General features: G+C 38.1%; 1 protein-coding gene across 3 annotated transcripts in view; it reads left to right on the forward strand.

The window, feature by feature from the left end:
• pms1 (PMS1 homolog 1, mismatch repair system component) overlaps positions 1-20439 on the forward strand; it is a 141923-nt gene that overhangs the window by 117012 nt on the left and 4472 nt on the right. For all 3 annotated transcript variants that reach the window (XM_059966867.1, XM_059966866.1, XM_059966868.1), the window contains 3 exons: positions 14448-14930; positions 15608-15738; positions 19437-19597. In XM_059966867.1, coding sequence (XP_059822850.1) covers positions 14448-14930; positions 15608-15738; positions 19437-19597 — 775 coding nt within the window. The remainder of the gene's footprint in view (positions 1-14447; positions 14931-15607; positions 15739-19436; positions 19598-20439) is intronic.

Below are 20439 nucleotides of genomic sequence, written 5' to 3' on the forward strand. Positions count from 1 at the left end.
CCTGCTCATCTCCAGCCTAAATCTACTCCCTGAATCTTGAGGCTATGCCCCCTAGTTCTAGTCTCACCTACAAGTTGAAGCAACTTTCCTGCCTCTATCTTATCTATCCCTTTTTTAATTTTACATGTTTCTATAAGATCTCTCATTCTTCTGAATGAATTCCAGTGATTAAAGATAATTTCTGGGCAAGTGTAGTTTCACATCAATGGAGGACACAGCTAGTGGAAAAGATGGTGTGGTCACCATGTCATAGATTACAGATGAGTCAAGAACAGTATGAGATAAAGTATTTTTGTCCCAGTCACAAAGATGTCATCTGTGGCAATGCAGAAAGTGGAACAGAGGGAAGCTTGGTGTCCATGGTAAGTGAGCAGAAGACTTTGCCCCATAGCCTGTACTAAAAAGAAACATTTTCATGACAAGCAACTCTACCACCAGTGTTTCCAGAAAAGAGAATGATCAGTTAAAGCCTTAAGACACTGTGTGTGTGAGATTTATTTCACTTCCCAAAAGCCATGGATCTGCCTCAGTAATTACTCCATAGGGTGAAGAGATAGGTATCTGAATCCATAACTATCACCAGTTAAAAGATTTGGATACTGGAAAAGGAGGGGATGTATTTCTCACCTTGATTCCACTTATCCTGTTAAAACATTGGACAGACCACATCTGGAGTATCGTGAGCAGTTTTGGGCCCCATATCAAAGAAAGGATGTGTTGGCATTAGAGAAGGTCCAGAGGAGGTTTACAAGAATGATCCTGGAAATGAAAGGATTAATGTATGGGGAGCATTTGATGGCTCTGAGCCTGTACTCATTGGAGTTCAGAAGAATGAAGGAGGATTTTGTTGAAACCTACCAAATATAGTGTCTATTTGGAAAGGAAGTTTTCAATAGTGGGGAGAGTCTAGGACCAGAGTGCACAGCTTCAGAATAGAAATACATTCCTTTAAAAGTTGAGAGGGAATTTCATTTGGCAGGATGGTGAATCTGTGGAGACCAAATGAGGTATTTTAAATAGAGTTTGATAGGTTCTTGATTAGTAAGGACATCAAAGCTTACGAGAGGGAAGGAAGGAGAATGGGATTGAGAGGGAAAATAAATCAGCTATGATAGAATGGTGAAGCAGGTTCAGTGGGCTGAATGGTCTAATTCTGCTTCTCTGTCTTATGGTTTTACGTCTCAGCTTTGCATCCCAAATGTACACCTTGTTCTGAAATACAATATGGATCAGGCCATTTTTATAATGAATTGGGATAGATTGCTGCACTGCAGGGTACAAAATACTTTTCAGTGTTTTGGGTGATTTATAACGTTCACAAGACACCATAGAGAATTCCTTTGGAAGGAAAAATCATCCATGCACAGGAAAATACTGTAGGCTCTTCATGCTCTTTGTGGTGAATTTGGATCTGGTTCTGCCGTACTGTGCTGGCATCTCAGCCACTCCGATCTTTGCTATTTTTCTAGCTCCGAGTAAACACATTTAGGTGAATTGTGAGTGGCAAAAGTTTGCAATACTGTTGTTTGCCACAAGATGGCTTTCAATCATTTGTTTTGCGGGCACACTTTTGTAACTATGTGGAATTACATTTTAATTGAAACACCTAAATGTGACTAATTTTGTAAACCTCAATACTTATAGATGCTTTTGATTATTATACTATGTTTATGACGTATTATCTACTCACCACATATTTTCTGAAACATAATCCCTTGTCACATTAGATCATGCAAATAATTTTCTGCTACCCTTCAGTTAAATGTCTATTATGCTGCTATTCCTGATGTCATTCACTGATTGTCCTTCATTCTCACTGGGCTTCTGACCCGTGAAGTTATTTTACCATGACACAATACTTGGTGCTTTTCAGAAACTGAAATTGGGGGAAGGGAAGTGTGAGAAGTAACCGTGTTTACAATTTACTGAGCAAATGGCAATCAAAAATTGCTTTCTGTGATTGGGGATAAAAGCTATCAGCCAGAATATAAAATAAAGCTAAATCCTACTTCTTCAAAGCAGTCCCTTCACTGATTACATCTGTTACATTTTCAGTTAGAAATAGCAAACTCATCAAGATAATGATAACTATTATAGGATAAGGAGTAGACTCGTGTGGAGCACAAAAACTGGCAGTGACTTGTTGGGCTGAATATTCCAGCTGTCTGCTGTAAATGTTTAGAGTAGTGGGTAGCAAATTTTGCTTGATTTAGAAGGTAAATACTGTCTTCAATTCTTTATTTCTTAATCTATGCCATTTCTATCCCTTCTCATCATTCTCTGTATTTACTATTCTAACACTTATATTTTTCTCTCATGCATTCTTTTTCTGTTTCTTTCTTGCTGTTTTGCCTTTTCCAACTTTTCCTATGACTTGCTCTTCTGCTTCTGCCTGCCTTGTCCTGTCCTCATCTGTAAAACTGAAAACATCAAAAGGCAGAAACATCAGGATTCAGTCCTAACAGTTCAGAGGCAAAAGCATCAAAGTTTCATGAAAAGACTGCTGGAGATAGTTAAGAAGGGGGCTAGGAATCTGAAAAACCTTGGACTTACAGGTATTAGAACAGTAAGTCCTAGCTCTCCTATAAACATCTGTATCTCTTTCACTCTCACTAAATCTTTGTAGAAGTCAACATCAACAAGTAGTAATGAAAAATTTTCCCTGCTGCTGAAAGCACTGACCATCTGGGTCACAACCAAGAGAAAACCTGAAGGTGCTGGATATCCAGGCAACTCACAGAAAATGCCGGAGGAACTCAGCAGGCCAGGCAGCATCTATGGAAAAGAGTACAGTTAACGTTTTGGGTCAAAACCCTTCGGCAGGACTGGCTGATGTAGAGAGTCTAAATGTTGTTCTGACTAAGCTCCCAGGAGTGAGGAACCATAAGGAATGGATGTGGGAGTAAACCATTGAGCCCCTTGTTCCTGCTCTGTTATTCAGTGAGATCATGGCCCATCTTATAAATTGTAATTGCTCTTACCACCTTTAATTCACTGCGTATACACACAGTGGCCACTTTATTAAGCACACCTGTATACATGCTCATTAATGCAAATATTTAATCAGATAATTATGTGACAGCAATTCAATGCATAAAATAATGCACACATGTCAAGAAGTTTAGTTGTTTTTCAGATCAACCATCAGAATGGAGAGGAAATGTGATTTAAGTGACTTTGACCACGGAATGATTGTTGGTGCTGGGCAGGGTGGTGTGAATATTCCACAAACTGCTAATCCCCTGGGATTTTGTCTCTAAAGTTATAGAGAATGGTATGAATGGCAAAAGAAAAATATAATAAGTGACAGTTCTGTGGGCGAAAACACCTTGCTAATGAGAGAGGTCAGAGGAGAATGACCAGACAGGTTCAAGTTGCCAGGAAGGGGACATTAACTCAAATAGCCATGCATTACAATAGTGGTGTAGAGAAGAGCATTTCTGAACACAGAACACATAGAACCTGTAAGTGGATGAACTACAGCGGCAAAAGACCTCAACGTTCCAGTTTCCCCCCACAGCCCAAAGACATACTGGTTGGTAGGTTAATTGGTCATTGTAAACCTCCTGTACCTAATAAACTGGCCACTGAGTGTATGTTTACTGAATTCATAATTCAGTGTTGAAAAATCATTCTGCAATATAGTTAGGGGTTTTCAGAGCACTAACAACTTTGGCACTTTGTAGAATCAATAAAAAATGTTCTTAAGTATTTTTGGGATGTGTTGCCTGTTAGGTTTTGTTCAGAAAAAAGCTATATATATTAGCTTTTTATTGTTAGGTTGGAAGAAGTACATCAGATAAAATATAATTCTGGATCTTTGCAGGCAATATAAATATAACTTTACCAATATTATTCTCTTTCCAAGAATAAAAGCAAATTTATAGATCTTTGGAACATTTGGTTGACATTTAAATTCTTTGTTCTTTAAAAGGCAATGGGTACCCCATTTATTCCAATGTTGCATTGTCAACCATGTTTTCCTCTTTAATGTCAATTATACATGGACTGGAGAATTTCCAAAATATTCTTTTATCAAGAGCAGCTGTTTGTGCTTATGAATGCTTAATATACAGCAACAAATTGTTTTAGTTTTACATTTGCCTTTCACTTTTCCCCTTCAAGCATGCTTCTTTATAATGAAGTGATTATAAATTTTAAGGGCTTTTGAGCAACTGTTGAGTGTAATCTATTGTCCTTTTGAGACACAACACCCTTAACAGGAGATGTTATTATTTATGTTCTTCTTATTGCCACATTTTGTGGCAGGATAAATCATGAAGCCAAGTAATTAATTGTGAAGCATTTTTAATCTTTCATGTAGATGTCTCAGCCAAGTCTAGCATTTATTGTCCATCCCTAATTGTATTTGAAAAGAAGGTGGTGAGTTGCCTTCTTGACAGCAATTTCCTTGTTAATTTTAAATAAGAATAAAATCTATTGCAGCTTAAATACATTGTATGTTCTATTACTGCAGCCACTTTAGAGAGAGAAAGAGAAGAAGAAGGATATTTATTTTTCTCTACAATCTGGTGGGGATTAAAATTTTAGTGCCTGAGAAGGTGGTAGAATCTTCATGTTTGAATCACAGTTACCTACAAGGCAGTGAAGCAAGGGCTAGAAAATGGGATTTGGTTTTATAGCTGTAATAACCTGGATGGGCACTTCCTTGAGGATTAGATATGCATTTTAGTGTTCCCTGACTACCATGTATAAAATGTATCAGTGAAGAAGCCTTGTGTCTATATTCTACACTGTTAGCTATTTTACAGATCTCCCTCAAGTAAGTCAGAGTTGAGTCTATCCTGTTTGTAAGTAGGAAGATCCTTTACTATACTGAGTTGGCACACATTGCGAGAAAAGGTGTTTGCTGTCTTTTCTGTGGTAGGAGGTCATATGGCTACATCAAGACATTTTCCTTTGCTCTGAGACAGTGACTAATGATCAAATGCTTGTTTAAATTGTGAATCTCAGTGTGGATCTAGAACTCAATCTGAGATGTTCTGGAGTTGAATGGGCTAATAGAGAGGTTTGTCCCATTGAGGCAGGGAAAGGGAGTAGGGTGAAGGAACCATGGTTGACAAGATATCTATTCAAGAAGAAGAAGGAAACCTACTTAATGTTTAGGATGCATGGGTCGGTTATAAGGTAGCCAGAAGGATCTTACGAAGGTTGAGCTGGAAGGGGACATAAGAAGGCCTTGGCAAGTAGGATTAAGGAAATCCCCAAGGTGTTCTTCAAGTACAAGACAAACAGGAGGATAACTAGAGTGAGGGTAGGACCGAACAGGCATATAAGTGGTAACATGTACCTGGAGTCAGAGGACATAGGGGAGGTCCTTAATGAATACTTCACTTCAGTATTCACCAGTGATAGAGACCTTGACAAATATGTGGACAGCCTAGAAACAGGCTGGAACACGTTGATATTAAGAAAGAGGATGTGCTGGAACATTTGGAAAACATTAGGGTAGATAAGTCCCCAGGGCCAGAAGGCACATACCCCAGGTTACAATGAGAATTATTACTGTGCCTTTGGCAATGATCTTTGCATCCTCACTATCTAAAGGAGTGGTATCAGAAGACTGAAGGATGGCAAATGTTATTCCTTTGTTCAAGGAAGGTAATAGGGATAATCCTGGGAATTATAGACTTAGTGAGTTTTACACAGTGCTGGATAAACTATTGGAGAGGATTCTTAGAGACACAATTTATAATCATTGTCTGATTAGGGATTGTCAGCATTGCTTTGTGAGGGGCAGGCCGTGCCTCATGAACCTGATTGAATTATTTGAGGAGGTCACAAAACAAATTGAAGAAGGCAGAACAGTGGATGTAGTGTATATGGATTTCAGTAAGGTGTTCAATAAGTTTCCCCAAAGTAGCTCATTCAGAAAATCAGGAGGCATGAGATCCAGGAAACTTAGCTGCATGGATTTAGAATTGCCTTCCCTACAGAAGGCAGAGAGTTGGTAGTAGAAAGAGAGTATTCCGCCTGAAGCTTGTTGGGTTACATTGGAATCTTTTCTGCGACTCTTCCTCTTTGTGAATTTTATAAATAAATGAGGAAGTGGAAGGGTGGGTTAGTAAATTTGCAAAGACACAAAGGTTAGTGGTGTTGTGGATAGTGTAGAGCAGCCTTTCTCAACCCTTTGGCCCTGGAGGAACCCTTGAAATAATTCTCGGAATGCAGGGAACCCCTGTGTAAAAGTTATTATATCGACGCCTCATGGTATGTTAGCATGATCAGTAAGTTGTCGATACAATAATCCAAAAATAATTATCAGTGTTCTTTTGAGTAGAGAATGAATTTTTAGCCAACATTTCTTGGAAGAAAAACAGGTAGTTTAGCTTAGCTTACCTTGAAATTAATCTCTCTCTTTCCCTTTCATAATTTTTTAAAATAAACATAATAAATTTCTGTTGAATAACAGGGTTAAGCCAAAATGGGATTTAATTTTTCTGAAGGAGGGTTCGGAGGATTTAATTTGAATTAAGGTTGTAAATCGATTTTAATTAATGTTATTTACAACATGAAAATTTATTGACAATGTTGAACAGTAAAGTTACTAAAACCATAAGCCAAAGCAAAAGGAATACAATATAGCCTAAGTCACAATTTTATACAAGACTTTGAAAAAACACTTTCTTACTCTGACATTATCAAGCTCAAATATAGACCTAGCAAGTGAAACCCTTGCTTGTGTTTTTTTTTTGCTGCAGAAATACTCAATTCTGCATCGAACTTGAGATCAGCACACACAGATTTCATCTTCAACTGAAATAAGACGATTTCTATTCTTGCTCTTAATGCTTATTAAACAAGAAAAAGCTTGCTCACACATGTAAGAAGTTAAAAACTGCATCAAAGTGTTCACTGCTTTCCAATGAATGGCAGGATACTCTTCTTTCTCAGAAATCCAGAACGTGTCCTGGGGCAAGTCAGTAAATCTCATGATCAGACTGTAGCTCACAAAGTTCTTACTCTTCTCTCAAAGTCAAGTTCTTAGGAAGAGCAGAAGATTCAGAGAAAGGGTCCCTCAACTAGTCGTACTCTTGTGTTGAAAGGGAGGAAAAACAGTGTTCAATTTTGTTCTACAGTTCTTCCAGGTGGTTTTCAATAAGATTGGAGATTTTCTGTTATCCTTTCTCACTCTCAAGCCCAAGCAGCAGTGGAAATATTTCAAGATTTCTGTTTGCAACATGATTTTTCCAAAGATTAAGTTTGCTTTTAAATTCAAGAATCTTGTTACTTGAAGTTAAAGCATTTTCTCCAGAGCCTCACAGAGATTTGTTCAACTGGTTCATTTGATAAAAAATGCTAAGTAGGCTAGTTTCTGCATCCATTCTTTATCTTCAAAGCACTCAGCAAAATCTGGCCTACTATTCTCTTAAAAGTATTCCTGCAATTCACCATTCAGTTCAAATACCCTGTTGAGACCTCGTCCTCTGCTAAGCCACTGGATTTCTGTATGTAACAGGAGATTGGTGTGCTCTTTGTTCTGGTTTTCACACGGGGGAAGTTGGGAGAGGTAATTCGAAAGGAAGAAGCTGATGTCACAGCCCAAGTTGGGCGAATCCATTCAATGATTGGAAAATGTAGTTCCCCCTCCTCATCAGCCTGTCATCCTCCCCTCCATGCAATACAGCACTCACCAATTAACAGCCTCCCCTGTCTTGCGTCAAAATTTGAGAATGGACTCAACCAAATAAACACTGTCCAACTGTGCGCTACCATACTGGGCTGAGAGACCTCTAACAAGATTGCTAATGGACCTGCTCGGTCACCACCCACCAGTTTGAGTGCTAGCATTGTGCATTGCACGAAATTCAAAAAACAACGTTTATTTTTAAAAATTGCAATCTTTGAGAAACCCTGGTGCAAAGGATTGTCATAGGTTACAATGGGACATTGATGGGATTCAAATCTGGGCTAAGAAGTGGTAAATGGATTCAGTCTGGAGAAGTGTGGAGGAACAGAGAGATCTTGAGGTCCTTTAAAGTTGCTGCACAAGTTGAAAGGGTGATTAAGAAGGTGCATGGTGTGTTGGCCTTCAAGAGCTACAAGGTAGTGTTGCAGTTCTGTAAAACTTTGGTTAGACTGCACTTGGAGTATTGTGTAGTTTTGGTCATCTCATTATAGGAAGGATGTGGAAGCCTTTAGAGAGAGTACAGAGATTTACCAGGATGTTGGCTGTATTACAGAGTATGACTGATGAACAAAAGGTCACGCGAGCTAGGATTGTTCTCTTTGCAGTGAAGGGAATAAGAGGTGACTTGATAGAAGTGTATAGATCAGGGGTGGGCAAACTTTTTGACTTGAGGGCCACAAAGGGTTCCAAGATTTGACAGGGGGGCCGGACCAGGAGCAGATGGACGGAATGTTTTGGTAATACACCTCATAAGAGAAAATAAAATATCATGGGATATGTAGAAAACATGTGCTTTAATTTCAATTGAAAATGAACACATGCATTACAACAAAATATCTGTCTTTGAAGTCCCATGGTATTTAGCTATTTATTGAAATGACTTTTAAAACACTGAAAATTAAATGAATAAAATACAGCTTTTTTTAATAGTAAGTTATTATTTTAAAGCACTGAAAATTCTGTTATCCTTCAAGATATTATCATCATCACTCTCCTCCTGACTGTCTTTATTTCAAAAACGGTAGGAGATGCAGGTCTACTTGTCCTGCTCCTTCTTATTCAATTGTCCCCTGTGCCAAAACTCAACAACGACCCACACAATGACAGAACAGTATGCGGAGCGCGTTATTTGAACTGGAGTGCATTTTTTATTTTGAGAACGTACGTGCACCTGCGCACTACTCATGTCCATTACTTAACAGAAATGACATGTAACATGTAAGGCTTATTGAAAAAAATATTTTCAAATGCATTTTTTACATAACACAACGAAGAAACTTATTTTTAATTTCAGTGGGAACAGTGTTGTTGATCTCCCTTTTTAGCCAGCGCATCAAAGTCTGGATTTAGTTTTGTTGTGGCGATTCTCAGGATGGATCTGAGGTGTTGGTCAGTTAACTTGGATCTGTGGCTGGCTTTGTTGATGTTCATGATGCTGAACGCCTGTTCACACAAATAGGTCGAGCCGAACAAAGAGTAAAGCGCAAATGTGGAGTAATACGCTGCACCTCAACAAAGGTCAATGTGTAGCGGTGTGCTACATGCAGCGCTAAAATTACGACACGGAGTCGGTAACTGCAGTCGAAGAAAAAAACTTTATTTGAAATCCCCAGCCTCACTTTAAGCCTCCCTCAACCTGCCCTCCTGCGCAGAGGCTCCAAAGCTCTGTGCTCGCAAATCCCCGCAGGCTACCTCCCTTAGCCAGAACGCTGGCTAATCGTGAGCTGGTTCGGATGTGCCAGGAAATGGGTCGCCACAAATGTATATAGAGTGCGTCATCTGTTGGGAAAACGCCAGAATTGCGGGGAAAAAACGTTAACAAGGTTTATTAATATAATTTCATGAAGTTCTACGGGCCGCATATGGCCCGCGGGCCGTAGTTTGCCCATGCCTGGTATAGATAATAAAACGTATAGATAGAGTGGACAACCAGCCCTTTTCTCAGGGTAGCAATGGCTTATACAAAGGAGCGTAATTTTAAGTTGATTGCATTAATGCATGGGGGCATGTCAGAGGTAGGGTTGTTAGTGCATGGAAAGAGGAGGTGGTGGAAGCAGATACGTTAGAAATATTTAAGAGATTCTTTGATAAATACATGGATGAAAGAAAATTGGAGGGCTTTGTGGGATGGATGCTTTATATTGATCTTAGAGTAGGTTAAAAGATTGGCACAGCATCATGGTCTAAGAGGTCTGTACTGAGCCCTTCTATGTTCTGGAGTATCTGGTTTACTACTACATTGGCTACCTTTTGATATCTCATTGACCTTAATTTTTCTAAAATCAGCTCATTCTCTCCTTCCTTATTAAATGTAGTTCTTCTCCATTAAGCAAGTATTGTATGTCATGTAAAATCTTTTGCTTTGTTTTCTTTGAGCTATTGAAGAGGAAGGTAGATAACCTGGTGCTTAAGTAAAGTGATCATGGTTCCTTGATTGAAGCACTTAGTGTAATCTTAATTATTGAATCCTACTGTGCCAAATGTCACCTTATCGTGGTGATTGTAGATGGATTCTGTTGTACCTTGAGCTGTACCTCTGGTGGAAGAAAATGAATGGGGGTTTGGAGGATAATTAGTAAAAGGCCTAGAGGTGACCACACCAAAGACTTGCATAATCCAAAAAGAAGCAGAGTTTTTAATTGGTAACAGTACATAACTCAGTGGTCAGGTCAAGGCTGTAACTCTGTTAAAGGATTATGTTTCTGTTGAAGAGATTTTTCCCCTCCAGCTGTACAGGTAGCAGATGGTTTCTATCTCAATAGTTATTGTGGAGGCAGTCTCTCCTCTACTTCTTGAATATGATTTATTGCTTGTCCCAGGAACCCACTTAGATTCAATAGGTTGAACAGAATAAAGTTACCATATGTGAATAGAGTAAATCATAATTAGTTACAACTGTTGAATAAAAGGTCCATATTTCTAAATCTTAAACTATATCTGCAACTAATTGACTGAATATTCAAATGTTACTATCTGTCCATGCATAACAGGAAACAGTAAAATGTAATTCACAATAAAAGATATTTCCTTAATATGAGAGATAATGTCTTATGATTAAATTTGCCATGTAATGGTGTTGTATATTTTTAATTTACAATATAGATGCTAAATTTTATGCCAGGTTAATGATTTCCAGCTGTAAACATCATTAGCCAGCGTTTGTGGATTTTTTGGCAAGTGTTCTCTTCAGGTTCAGTGTATTAATTGGAAAATATGAACACTTAGTGGTAGAAGAACAGCAGAATTTACCAAAATTGAAATTTATCATTGTTGCAAAAGAGAATTTTTAACATGCAAAGAAGATACAGCTACTAATGGAGCAGCTTGTAATTATAAGCATATGACTATTTTGTACTTTAAATGGAAAACTGAAAGATACCTATTTCCTGTTTCATCAATAAAGATATGCATAGATGTCCCCTCATTGCAATAAAGCCAGATAATGTTCTCAATCTATTTCTTAGCTCTGTGAAAATAGCAGTAAAACTTTTGTCATTAAGAACTGTATTTTGCATTGATTCTTGGCTTACAGGGAGAGGTATTATTATCAGCCTTTTGATTATACTTGCCTAAGCACATTGGAAATTTGATTATACTTTTTTAAAGCATGTTGGAAATTGTTACTTTATTTTTAAGCAATTGCAGAGATGCAAGTTATTTTTTCCTTTCTCCCTGCACTAGAAACAGGAACGCATTTTAAAATTGTTCTTGAGGTTTTCAGTGAAAGCAAATTTCTTTACATGTATAAAATGGAGAGTCCCATTTTAGGCACTTTATGAACGAGGTTCATCTCATAAGACAAAGTAGGAGGAAAAACTTTAAATGGAAAACTGAAAGATACCTATTTCCTGTTTCATCAATAAAGATATGCATAGATGTCCCCTCGTTGCAATAAAGCCAGATAATGTTTTCATTCTATTACATTAGCTCTGTGAAAATAGCAGTAAAACCTCTGCATGGGCAGAGGGGATTAGTTTAAATTGGCATCACAGTTGGCACAGACGTGTTCCTGAGAGTCAAACCTCTTCATAAAAAGTGAGCTTAACCTGTTGAAATGACAGCACCGTGTATATTTTTGGACCTAAGAAGAATGCATCCTGAATCAGATAGAGTTTTAATTTAGTGTTTTCTTTTAGTTCATTAAAATGATGCATGCATGTTCCCACCTCAAAACATTAGCACAACGGTGACACAAAGTTTTTTTGGATTGTGATTTCAAACAGTTTTAAACGATATGATTTTAATTTACACAACCCAACACTTAAAAAAAGAGTTTAGTTTTTTTTTGTACCAATTTTGGAAAGGGCAAGCATAATTCTTGATTTCAGTACTAGCTTGAAAATGTCACTTTAATATTCAAGATTCAAAACTTCCAAGTACCCTTATTATCAAAGTATGTCTGCAGTACACAACCCTGAGATTTGTCTTCCCCACAGACAGCTACAACCGTGAAACCTGTTTAAAGAAAAACATCAACCGCCCCCCCCCCCCCCCCACCACTTCCAAAAAAAGCGGATCAGGCAAATGGCAATAACAAAAAGAACGAAAACACAGAATATAAAACACAAAATCAAGAGTCCAGGGATATTCAGTCAAATCAATGTTTGTTATCTGCAGGCCATTCCAATGAAAATCACACAAAATAGCAACTAAATAAAGGAATGACCAGAAACTAGAAACACATCATAATGTGCTTAATCCACCCATCACGTCGATTAAACCTTGCCCAAGGTCCATTACTCCGGCACCTTCCTCCAACAGTATAGAGGGAGAGAGAACATTTGACCACAAGGGCCATACTTTGGGAGTAGCGAGTGAGAAGGAGAGAGCGCCCATCACATGCCACGCAGACTCCTGCTCTAACATTGATGATTTCAGTCTCCCGGCATTTAGATTGGTGAGAAATAGAGTTAATAATGAATTCCAGGCTTCTTGGTCTCGAGGCCACAAACTTTGCTCGAGGTCTCACAGAACCTTCTTGGAGACAGCAAAGTACCAGATCACGCAATCGGCCTGAAAGCACACCACCAAAATGTAGATCACAGGCTCCAACAGTAGCAGAGCCACATTTGAAAGAAAAGGAAGTCATAAAGAAGTAGTTTTGTGAACCATCTGGAGGATGCCACCCTTGGACGCGTTGTTCACTAGCACCATCTTCTTCCAAAATATACTGGTGCCATCTTCTTCTCAGATCTACTTCTGGAATTACTGCAGGATAATTGACTTATTTTCTGGCAGAATTTTTAATTTATCATCTGCTTTAGCCACATGTTACAAAAAAATGCTTTTTGTAGTTAGCAGTATTTCCACAGACACATTCTATCAATGGGTATATTGCACTTGGTGGGGTGCAGTGTGCAGTTTTGGTCACCCTGTTGTAGGAAAGATCTGAGGAACATCATTTTCACATAGAGGGTGGTGAGTATATGGGATAAATGCCAGAGGAAGTGGTTGAGGCAGATACAATAGTGTTATTTAAGAGTCACTTGGATAGGTACATTGAAGGGTGAGACATTTATGAGCCAAATGCAAGAAATTGGGTAGGCAGTGAGGTTGACACAGGCTCATTGGGTAGGCTGCCCTGTATCTGAGCTGTATCATTCTACAACTCTAATAGGGACATTTTATAATGTATAAGAGTGTGTGAGGGATGTAATAGCTTTAAATCCAAATGTCAGTGTTGGGAAAGAGTTCTTGTAGGTTGCTGAATACAGTTCTTTTGAGTTCTCATTCGAGAAACCATTTGAACTGCAGTGAAATTGTTGTCTCTGTGACCTCTGCTACCTGTGTGCACTGCATTAGTGTTCCTGATCTCAATAATTCTTCACAGGCCAATGCATCATGTGACTCAACATAGGTGAAGAGAAATTTGAGTGAGCATCACCGCTAAGAAAAGGAGGAGAATGGCATTATTTGCCTTTAATCAGTTGGAGTATTGACTATGAAAGTAGGGGAGATATTTTACAGCTATATAAAAACTGGATTGGGTCACATTTGAGTTCTATATGCAGTTCTTGTCACCACAATATAGGAAGGATGTGGAGGCTTTGGAGCAGCTGCAGAATAGGATCACCAGGATGCTGTTGGCATTGAACTTTTCAGGGAAAAGTTGGACAAGCTTGGATAGTTTTCTCTTTGGTATTGGAGGCTGAGGGAGTGGCCTGATAAAAGTATATAAAATTAGGGATGGGGTAGATAGTCAGATCTTTTACCCTGGATGTAAATGTCAAATACCAGGTGGGCTGAGGGGCCTGTTTGTGTTCAGTGAAATTGAGCTTTCGGTGACCCAGCTTTCTTATAAATCATTATGTGTGAAGGTACATTATTTTGCATACTAATATATGGAGCAGATATTGTTCACTATAGTGGTCCAGACTTGCTTTAATACAAGAGTTTGTTATTTTTATTTTAAGTTTGTGTATACAGATAAGAATTAATGCATATTATAAAATATTAATAACCCATAAGTAAATAAGACAGCTTGACCTTAAAGGATAAGTCCTTGCTAAATCAACTTTTTACGTTGGAATGCTAAATCTCAAAATTGTTCACTGTTCATAATGATTTTGCTGGTTTTTAGAACCTACATTTAATAGAAAATGTTTAATATCTACCCTTATCTCAGTGAAACAGGTTTGATGCCATTGATGGGGTTAGTCTTCTGCCGCTGGTCAAATCCCAGTTTGTACACTAAGCAGTGTAGTTGAGTGTACAAAAATATGTGAAGTAACAAACCTGATTTAGCTCTGCATGTCTTTTAATCAGCAAGTGTTTCAATAAGACTGTATTTCTTTAGGTTCGAGCACAAAGCAGCAAAGGACCTGAACAGATACAATTTACAGTTGAAGAAAGCCATGAACGAAAATCCTCCTCACAGTGAAGTGAAACAGCCAAAATTGGCCCAATCATCTAAAGTTACTATGATGCACAGACAAAATGCACCACTTTCAAATCAGCAAATATTGGATAAACTTTTTCAGTCACAAATCCATAACAAAACCAGTTTGGAAAATCCTTGTAAAGTGATTGATGTTCCATTTTCTTTAAGTGTTTTAAAAAAACAACTTGAGCAACTTTCCAAAAATAATGAAACAGGTGGTGAAAGACTTCATCTCATTAATTCCTTGACTTCCCCGAATGGATGGGTTGTTGCCTCTGAAAGGAAGCTGATGTTACTAAACCCTTTTCGAGTGGAGGAGGCTCTGCTGTTTAAAAGACTGATGGAGAATCATATTTTTCCAACAGAAATCCTTGATACACCAATATCGCTAACTAGCAGGTAATATAAATGCAATCAAAATGTATTAGGACTTAAGTGTATAGATTTACACTACTTTTAGAGTTCAACACCAGTGTAATTTTGATATTACATCTCTGAAAATATCATGTATTTCATTTTAACAATCCAGTGTGCTCCCATTCATGTTTCAGCTCAGATGAGTGTTTATACAAAATTTTAAACATTCTCTTGTTATTTTCCATATTATGAATGTATTAAATACAGTATATACTTTTAATTGAAACTAGTAATGTATATTTAGAACACAAACATGAGAAAATCTGCAGATGCTTGAAATCCAAAGCAATATACACAAAATGCTGAAGGAACTCAGCAAGTCAGGCAGCATCGAGGGAAATAAGTAAACAGTCGAAGTTTTGGGCTGAGACTCTTCATCAGAACTCTAAATAAATATTTTGCACTGCATCCTTGTGTAATTTCAAATGATTAGTTTTGTATTTTCAAGAGCTCCCTCTTCCCCCCCCCCCCCCCCCCGCAATCAGAGCTGGTTCTTTCTAAAGATTTATTAAAGAAGAATTAAGCAGTGATGATTATGATATCTAGTGATTAAGACACTTAATAGGAAGTTTGAGGACACATGAATTGAAGTATAAGCTAACTGCTGTCATCTACGATTCGTCATTGACAAGACTAACCTGTTGTTTGATTTATTTCAGCCAGCTTGGAGGACCCCAGTATGTAGATTGCCTCTATAATATGCAAAAAGAAAATTTTGCTATGAATAGGGTAATTTATCTTACAGATCCCAGACTTGTCTGTAATGGGTTCAAGGTACAACTAATCACAGGTATGTTGTAGATGAATGGTTATATTCCTTAAAGTATAGTATCCTACCAATAAAGCAAGAAATTAAAGGAAGTTCCACTTTTATGCCCTCCAGAATTTTAAATTTTGTCACAATGTTCAGTTTTATTAAGTGCTCAGAATTTTAAGTGCAGTGCACTCATTTCTAAATATACAGTTGCAGGTTTTTCAAACTTCAGGTTAATTTGAGTATTTGATTCAGAGCTTAGCTGTTGTTCAAACAATTGAAATGGATGAATTCTTAAAGTCTTTGCAGGGAGTTTACTATTTTCTCCTGGGGGCAACTTCATACATGCTTTGAGCTTACTATTCTTATTTTTTTTCTCTACTCTTTTTTATTGATTTAGTTTACTGGTACCTAATTACAAATGGCCTGGGGCATCTCTTGAGTTACTTGTAAATTATATTTACACTCTTTCCAGATCCATTAATATTGAGCCAAAGCATTCCATACACAATTCCTCTCAATGATGGCAAGGGTGGGATTCTTTATCGGGTTATTTTTCACTATAACCCTCAGTCCTTTGTGTATTTTCCACCAGCTGGTGAAACGAGAAGGTTACTTCAGCCTATTAAACTATATTTAAGCCATATGGTGTAAAATGAGCTTTGAGGTGTAAAGGCACCCGCTGTCATGACCTCCTTGCTGCTAAATGCAGTTTTTGGGTCACCAGCAATCTATACTTTACATAATCATCCATAAAACATACAAAATGTGTCAGAGATAAGGCGTTCCACCCAATAATAGCAATAAATTATTCTGACAGAATTGCTGTGTCAGTAACTGGTCAGTGCAAGAAAGAGCATGAGGGTTTTTGCAGGCACACCTTCCTCACATGGAAAAAATTTTAGGGGTCTAACCTTTGCAGCAGATTTCCAGTGACAGCACATCAAACCAATGCAGTGCACCTGGGGGGGAGAAGTTGAATTTTGGCCTTTGGCACAAGCACAAACATATCCATTGACAGAACTGCATTGCATTAATCTCCCATTAACAAACGCTGAAAGGTTCAGTTTTCCCAACTTATGAATTTCATAACAGCGTGTTTAAGATTTTTGCAAAAACATCTTTAGCAATTGTTGTTTACTGAAAAACTTTGAAACTAATATTTTAAATGAATACAGCAATGAATACCTGATCTGGTATGCACAAGTCACCAGAAAACAGTACCAAGGATTCCATTAGTGTAATACAGACAATCTCTTCTCCATGATAAGATGTAACACTATCCCCGTCCTCAGGAGAAGCTATAGATCATCAGTAGTATAATTTCTTTATCATCACCTTTTTGTGTATTTAATTCAGTCAATTAAATCTCAGTTGGGAGTTAAAACAACTTAGATTTTTTTTCTTATAAAAATGCCAATTAGCAGCCGTAGATCTGAGATTCTGCTGGAAATCTTGAGCAACACACACAAAATACTGGAGGAACTCAGCAGGTCAGGTAGCACGTATGAAGGGAAATGAAGGGCCGACACCCTTCAGCAGGACTGGAAAGAAGGGGGAAGGGAGGAGCAGAAGCTGACGGGAAATAGATGAGTCCAGGTGAGAGGTGGAAGGGAGGTGGGTTGAAGGGGTTGATGAAAAGGAATGATGTGGGAAGCTGGCAGGTGATAGGTGGAAGAAGCAAGGAGCTGAAGAAGGAAGATTGTGATAGGAGAGGATTAGAAAGGCTTTCTCTGCCATAGGAGTTAAACTGGGCATACTGGAGGCTGTGGTAGAACAAATAACCCCCCGAAAAATCCTGGCAATTCTGGACAATGTTTCTCACCCCTCTGCTTGCCACCTTGGCTGAACAGAGAGGCACTTAAAGTAATAGACTAAGATGACTGTGCTGCTCCAAAGAGTGCTATATGAGATCGTTCTTACCCTCAACCATCAGGCTTATAATGAGTCAACCTATAGCTGGGGAAGCGATCTTGTATTCTTTGACTTGTAAATCTGGTACATCTTATTTTAAGGTAACTTGTTTTTATTCTTTCTTACTTCTTTTCTAATATTTGTATACTTGTGTACTTGTGATGCTATTGTGACACTGCAGTTTCCTTCGGGATCAATAAACCATCCATATCTATCTAGTAGATCATGGAACAAATGGAAGGAGATAAGGAACCACAGAGTGATGCTGGGCAGTCATGAGGAGGCCACAGGAATGAGGAATTTCTCATTCCTCATCACCTTCCTCACCCTTTCCCCTACTCCTCCCTCACCTTCATGACTTGACCATCACCTATATTCTGGTCCACACCTCCTCCTCTTTATTCCACGGTCTACAGTCCTCTCTTAACAGATTCCTTTTTTAGCCCTTTATTTCTTCTACCTACCACATCCTAGCTTCTCATAACATGCTCTTTCATTCCACATTCACTTAGACTCACCTATTACCTGCCCTCTTGTGCTCCTCCCTCTCCTCCCTTTTTATTCTGGCTCCTGGCCCCATTCCTTTCCAGTCCTGATGAAGGGTCTAGGCCAAAACACTGATTGTTCATTCCCTCCATAGATGCTCCCTGACCTGCTCAATTTCTCCAGCATTTATTATGTGTCACTTAACTGCTATAATGCTCTTAATTTTGATTAATCTTGAATAAATCCAGTGGTAGCGATGGAAGAGACACTTCAGTGTGCCTGCTGCTGCATTGAAAAGGAATGTTGCTAACTCTATTCATTGGCAATAACTACAGAGTGGACTGCACCATCTCTCTTTTTACTCCAGGGGGTTATTAGTGAAAAGGAAAGAATGTGGGGAAGTGATGGAACTTAATTATTACCTGAATTATGAAGATGTGGTGTTTCTGTTTTAAAAAAAACCAAGTATAGCTGATTCCATTATATCACTTGTAGCCATGAGTTAAATTATTAATCCCTGATGTTTGAAAAATAGAATTTTTTTGAACAAGTGTTTTGCTTTTACTATGAAACACTGAAGCCCAACAGAAGCCTCTCTGTAGTAGAAAAAAAACAGACAAAAAAACTGGAATAAAAAGCTGCTGACTGGGTTATAAATCTTACTAATGGGAGTAGATTCTCAGCGGATGGAACAGGAGAATATTTCCACTTGAGACTCTTTAAAACAGAATGGTTATTTCCAAGAAAGGTCACCAAGTGAAGATTTATTTTCCTCTTGCTGAGATGATAGTTTTTAAGTGTCCCTGCTAGGAAGATCTTCTAACATATATGTGCAATTCAGCAATACGTCACTCACACATTCCACTGGGGCTTGCTCCTTGTGCAGGGTGATGCAGGCACTGACCCTGGATGAAATTTGTTATTAAACATATTTGACAACTGATTCCTTTTCTTGGGGAAAGACACGCTGCCTTGTTTAAATCTGCTTAATATGGCCATCCCTGAGAGGTTGCCAAATGTCACTCAGGCCATGTGGGAATTGTTAACACAAGGAGCAAGTCAGAGCCTGAGGCAACTTTTGATAAACCTTGCAAAGGTTTGCAGCTGTAGTTAACTTAAGCTGAAATAGCTATAGCACTTCAATTTCAAAACATAACTCATTTATACTTGTCACTTCATTGTGGTACAGCAGGAAAGTTTCTAAGTTAGCAACTATATTTAACTTTTAAATCATTAAACCAAATACAATCAATATTAACTTAGAATTTAAGCATTATATGTGCTGCATAAAATAATGTCAAATCTACAACATAACTTTCTTTCTTCATGATTAGGTAACTCAACAGGAGAGCATCATTTGGAAATTCAAGAAATGACTCAGTGTTTACCTTTCTACGGTATATCAGATTTACAAGAGATTCTGATTGCAATTGTAAATAAAAATGCTCAGCATGTGCACCAATGCAGACCTTTAAAGATTGTAAATTATTTGGAGGTAAGACACTTATGGAAAGTACCCCAAAAATTAATACATCAAGTTAGCAGGTGATTCTATTGGAGGTCTAAATATTTTAGGAATGAAAAGGATATAAGTGTCGTTAAGGTAGCTTTCCTTGTTTGATTTGCTTCGGTGGTCAGTGGTCAGTGGTAAAATTAATTAATTGGGACTTCACAATATTAGCAAATATTATGTTTCACTTTTTAATATTAATTATTGTATGTATGTTGTTCTTTATCCAAGACTGGGGGAAGGGGCATTGATATGCTTCTCGCAATGGTGCTCTGTAACTTGACAGCTTGGGAATGCTTGTAAGCGATGGAATGTCTTCCTCACTCTATTTTTGCTTCCTTCCTCAGAGGAAATTCATTCCCTCTACTCTGCTGTTGATAGCTCCAAGTGAAATTAAGCAATATAGGGAATTGTGGGTACAAGTCTAACCACAATAATATTATGGTACATTCACAAAGATACTCCTTTGTCTCTTAAAAAAAAGTCTGAAGTTTTCAGTACCTTAAAGCCATCTTAAGCAACAGGCCTCATTCTCCAGTCATTAGTTTCAAGCAATTGCATCTAAACTGGTTTGAAATTGGGATATGACAGCATAAATTTACAGATTTATAGAAGGGTCATTGAGGAGGGAGAAAAGAGGAATTTTAAAAATCATCGAAGATTGATGAAGGTCTGGAATTTGCTATATGAATGAATGGTAGAGGCAGGAGACCTACTAATGTTTGGGAAAGAAAGAAATGAGCACTCAGAGCACAGGGTATAGACAATAAGAAGGGCAGTGGGAGGAGCCTAAAGAGCACATTTTGGCAAGATGGTCATAATGGACT

This window comes from Hypanus sabinus, chromosome 4 (assembly GCF_030144855.1).
Source record: "Hypanus sabinus isolate sHypSab1 chromosome 4, sHypSab1.hap1, whole genome shotgun sequence".
NCBI classification, from domain to species: domain Eukaryota; kingdom Metazoa; phylum Chordata; class Chondrichthyes; order Myliobatiformes; family Dasyatidae; genus Hypanus; species Hypanus sabinus.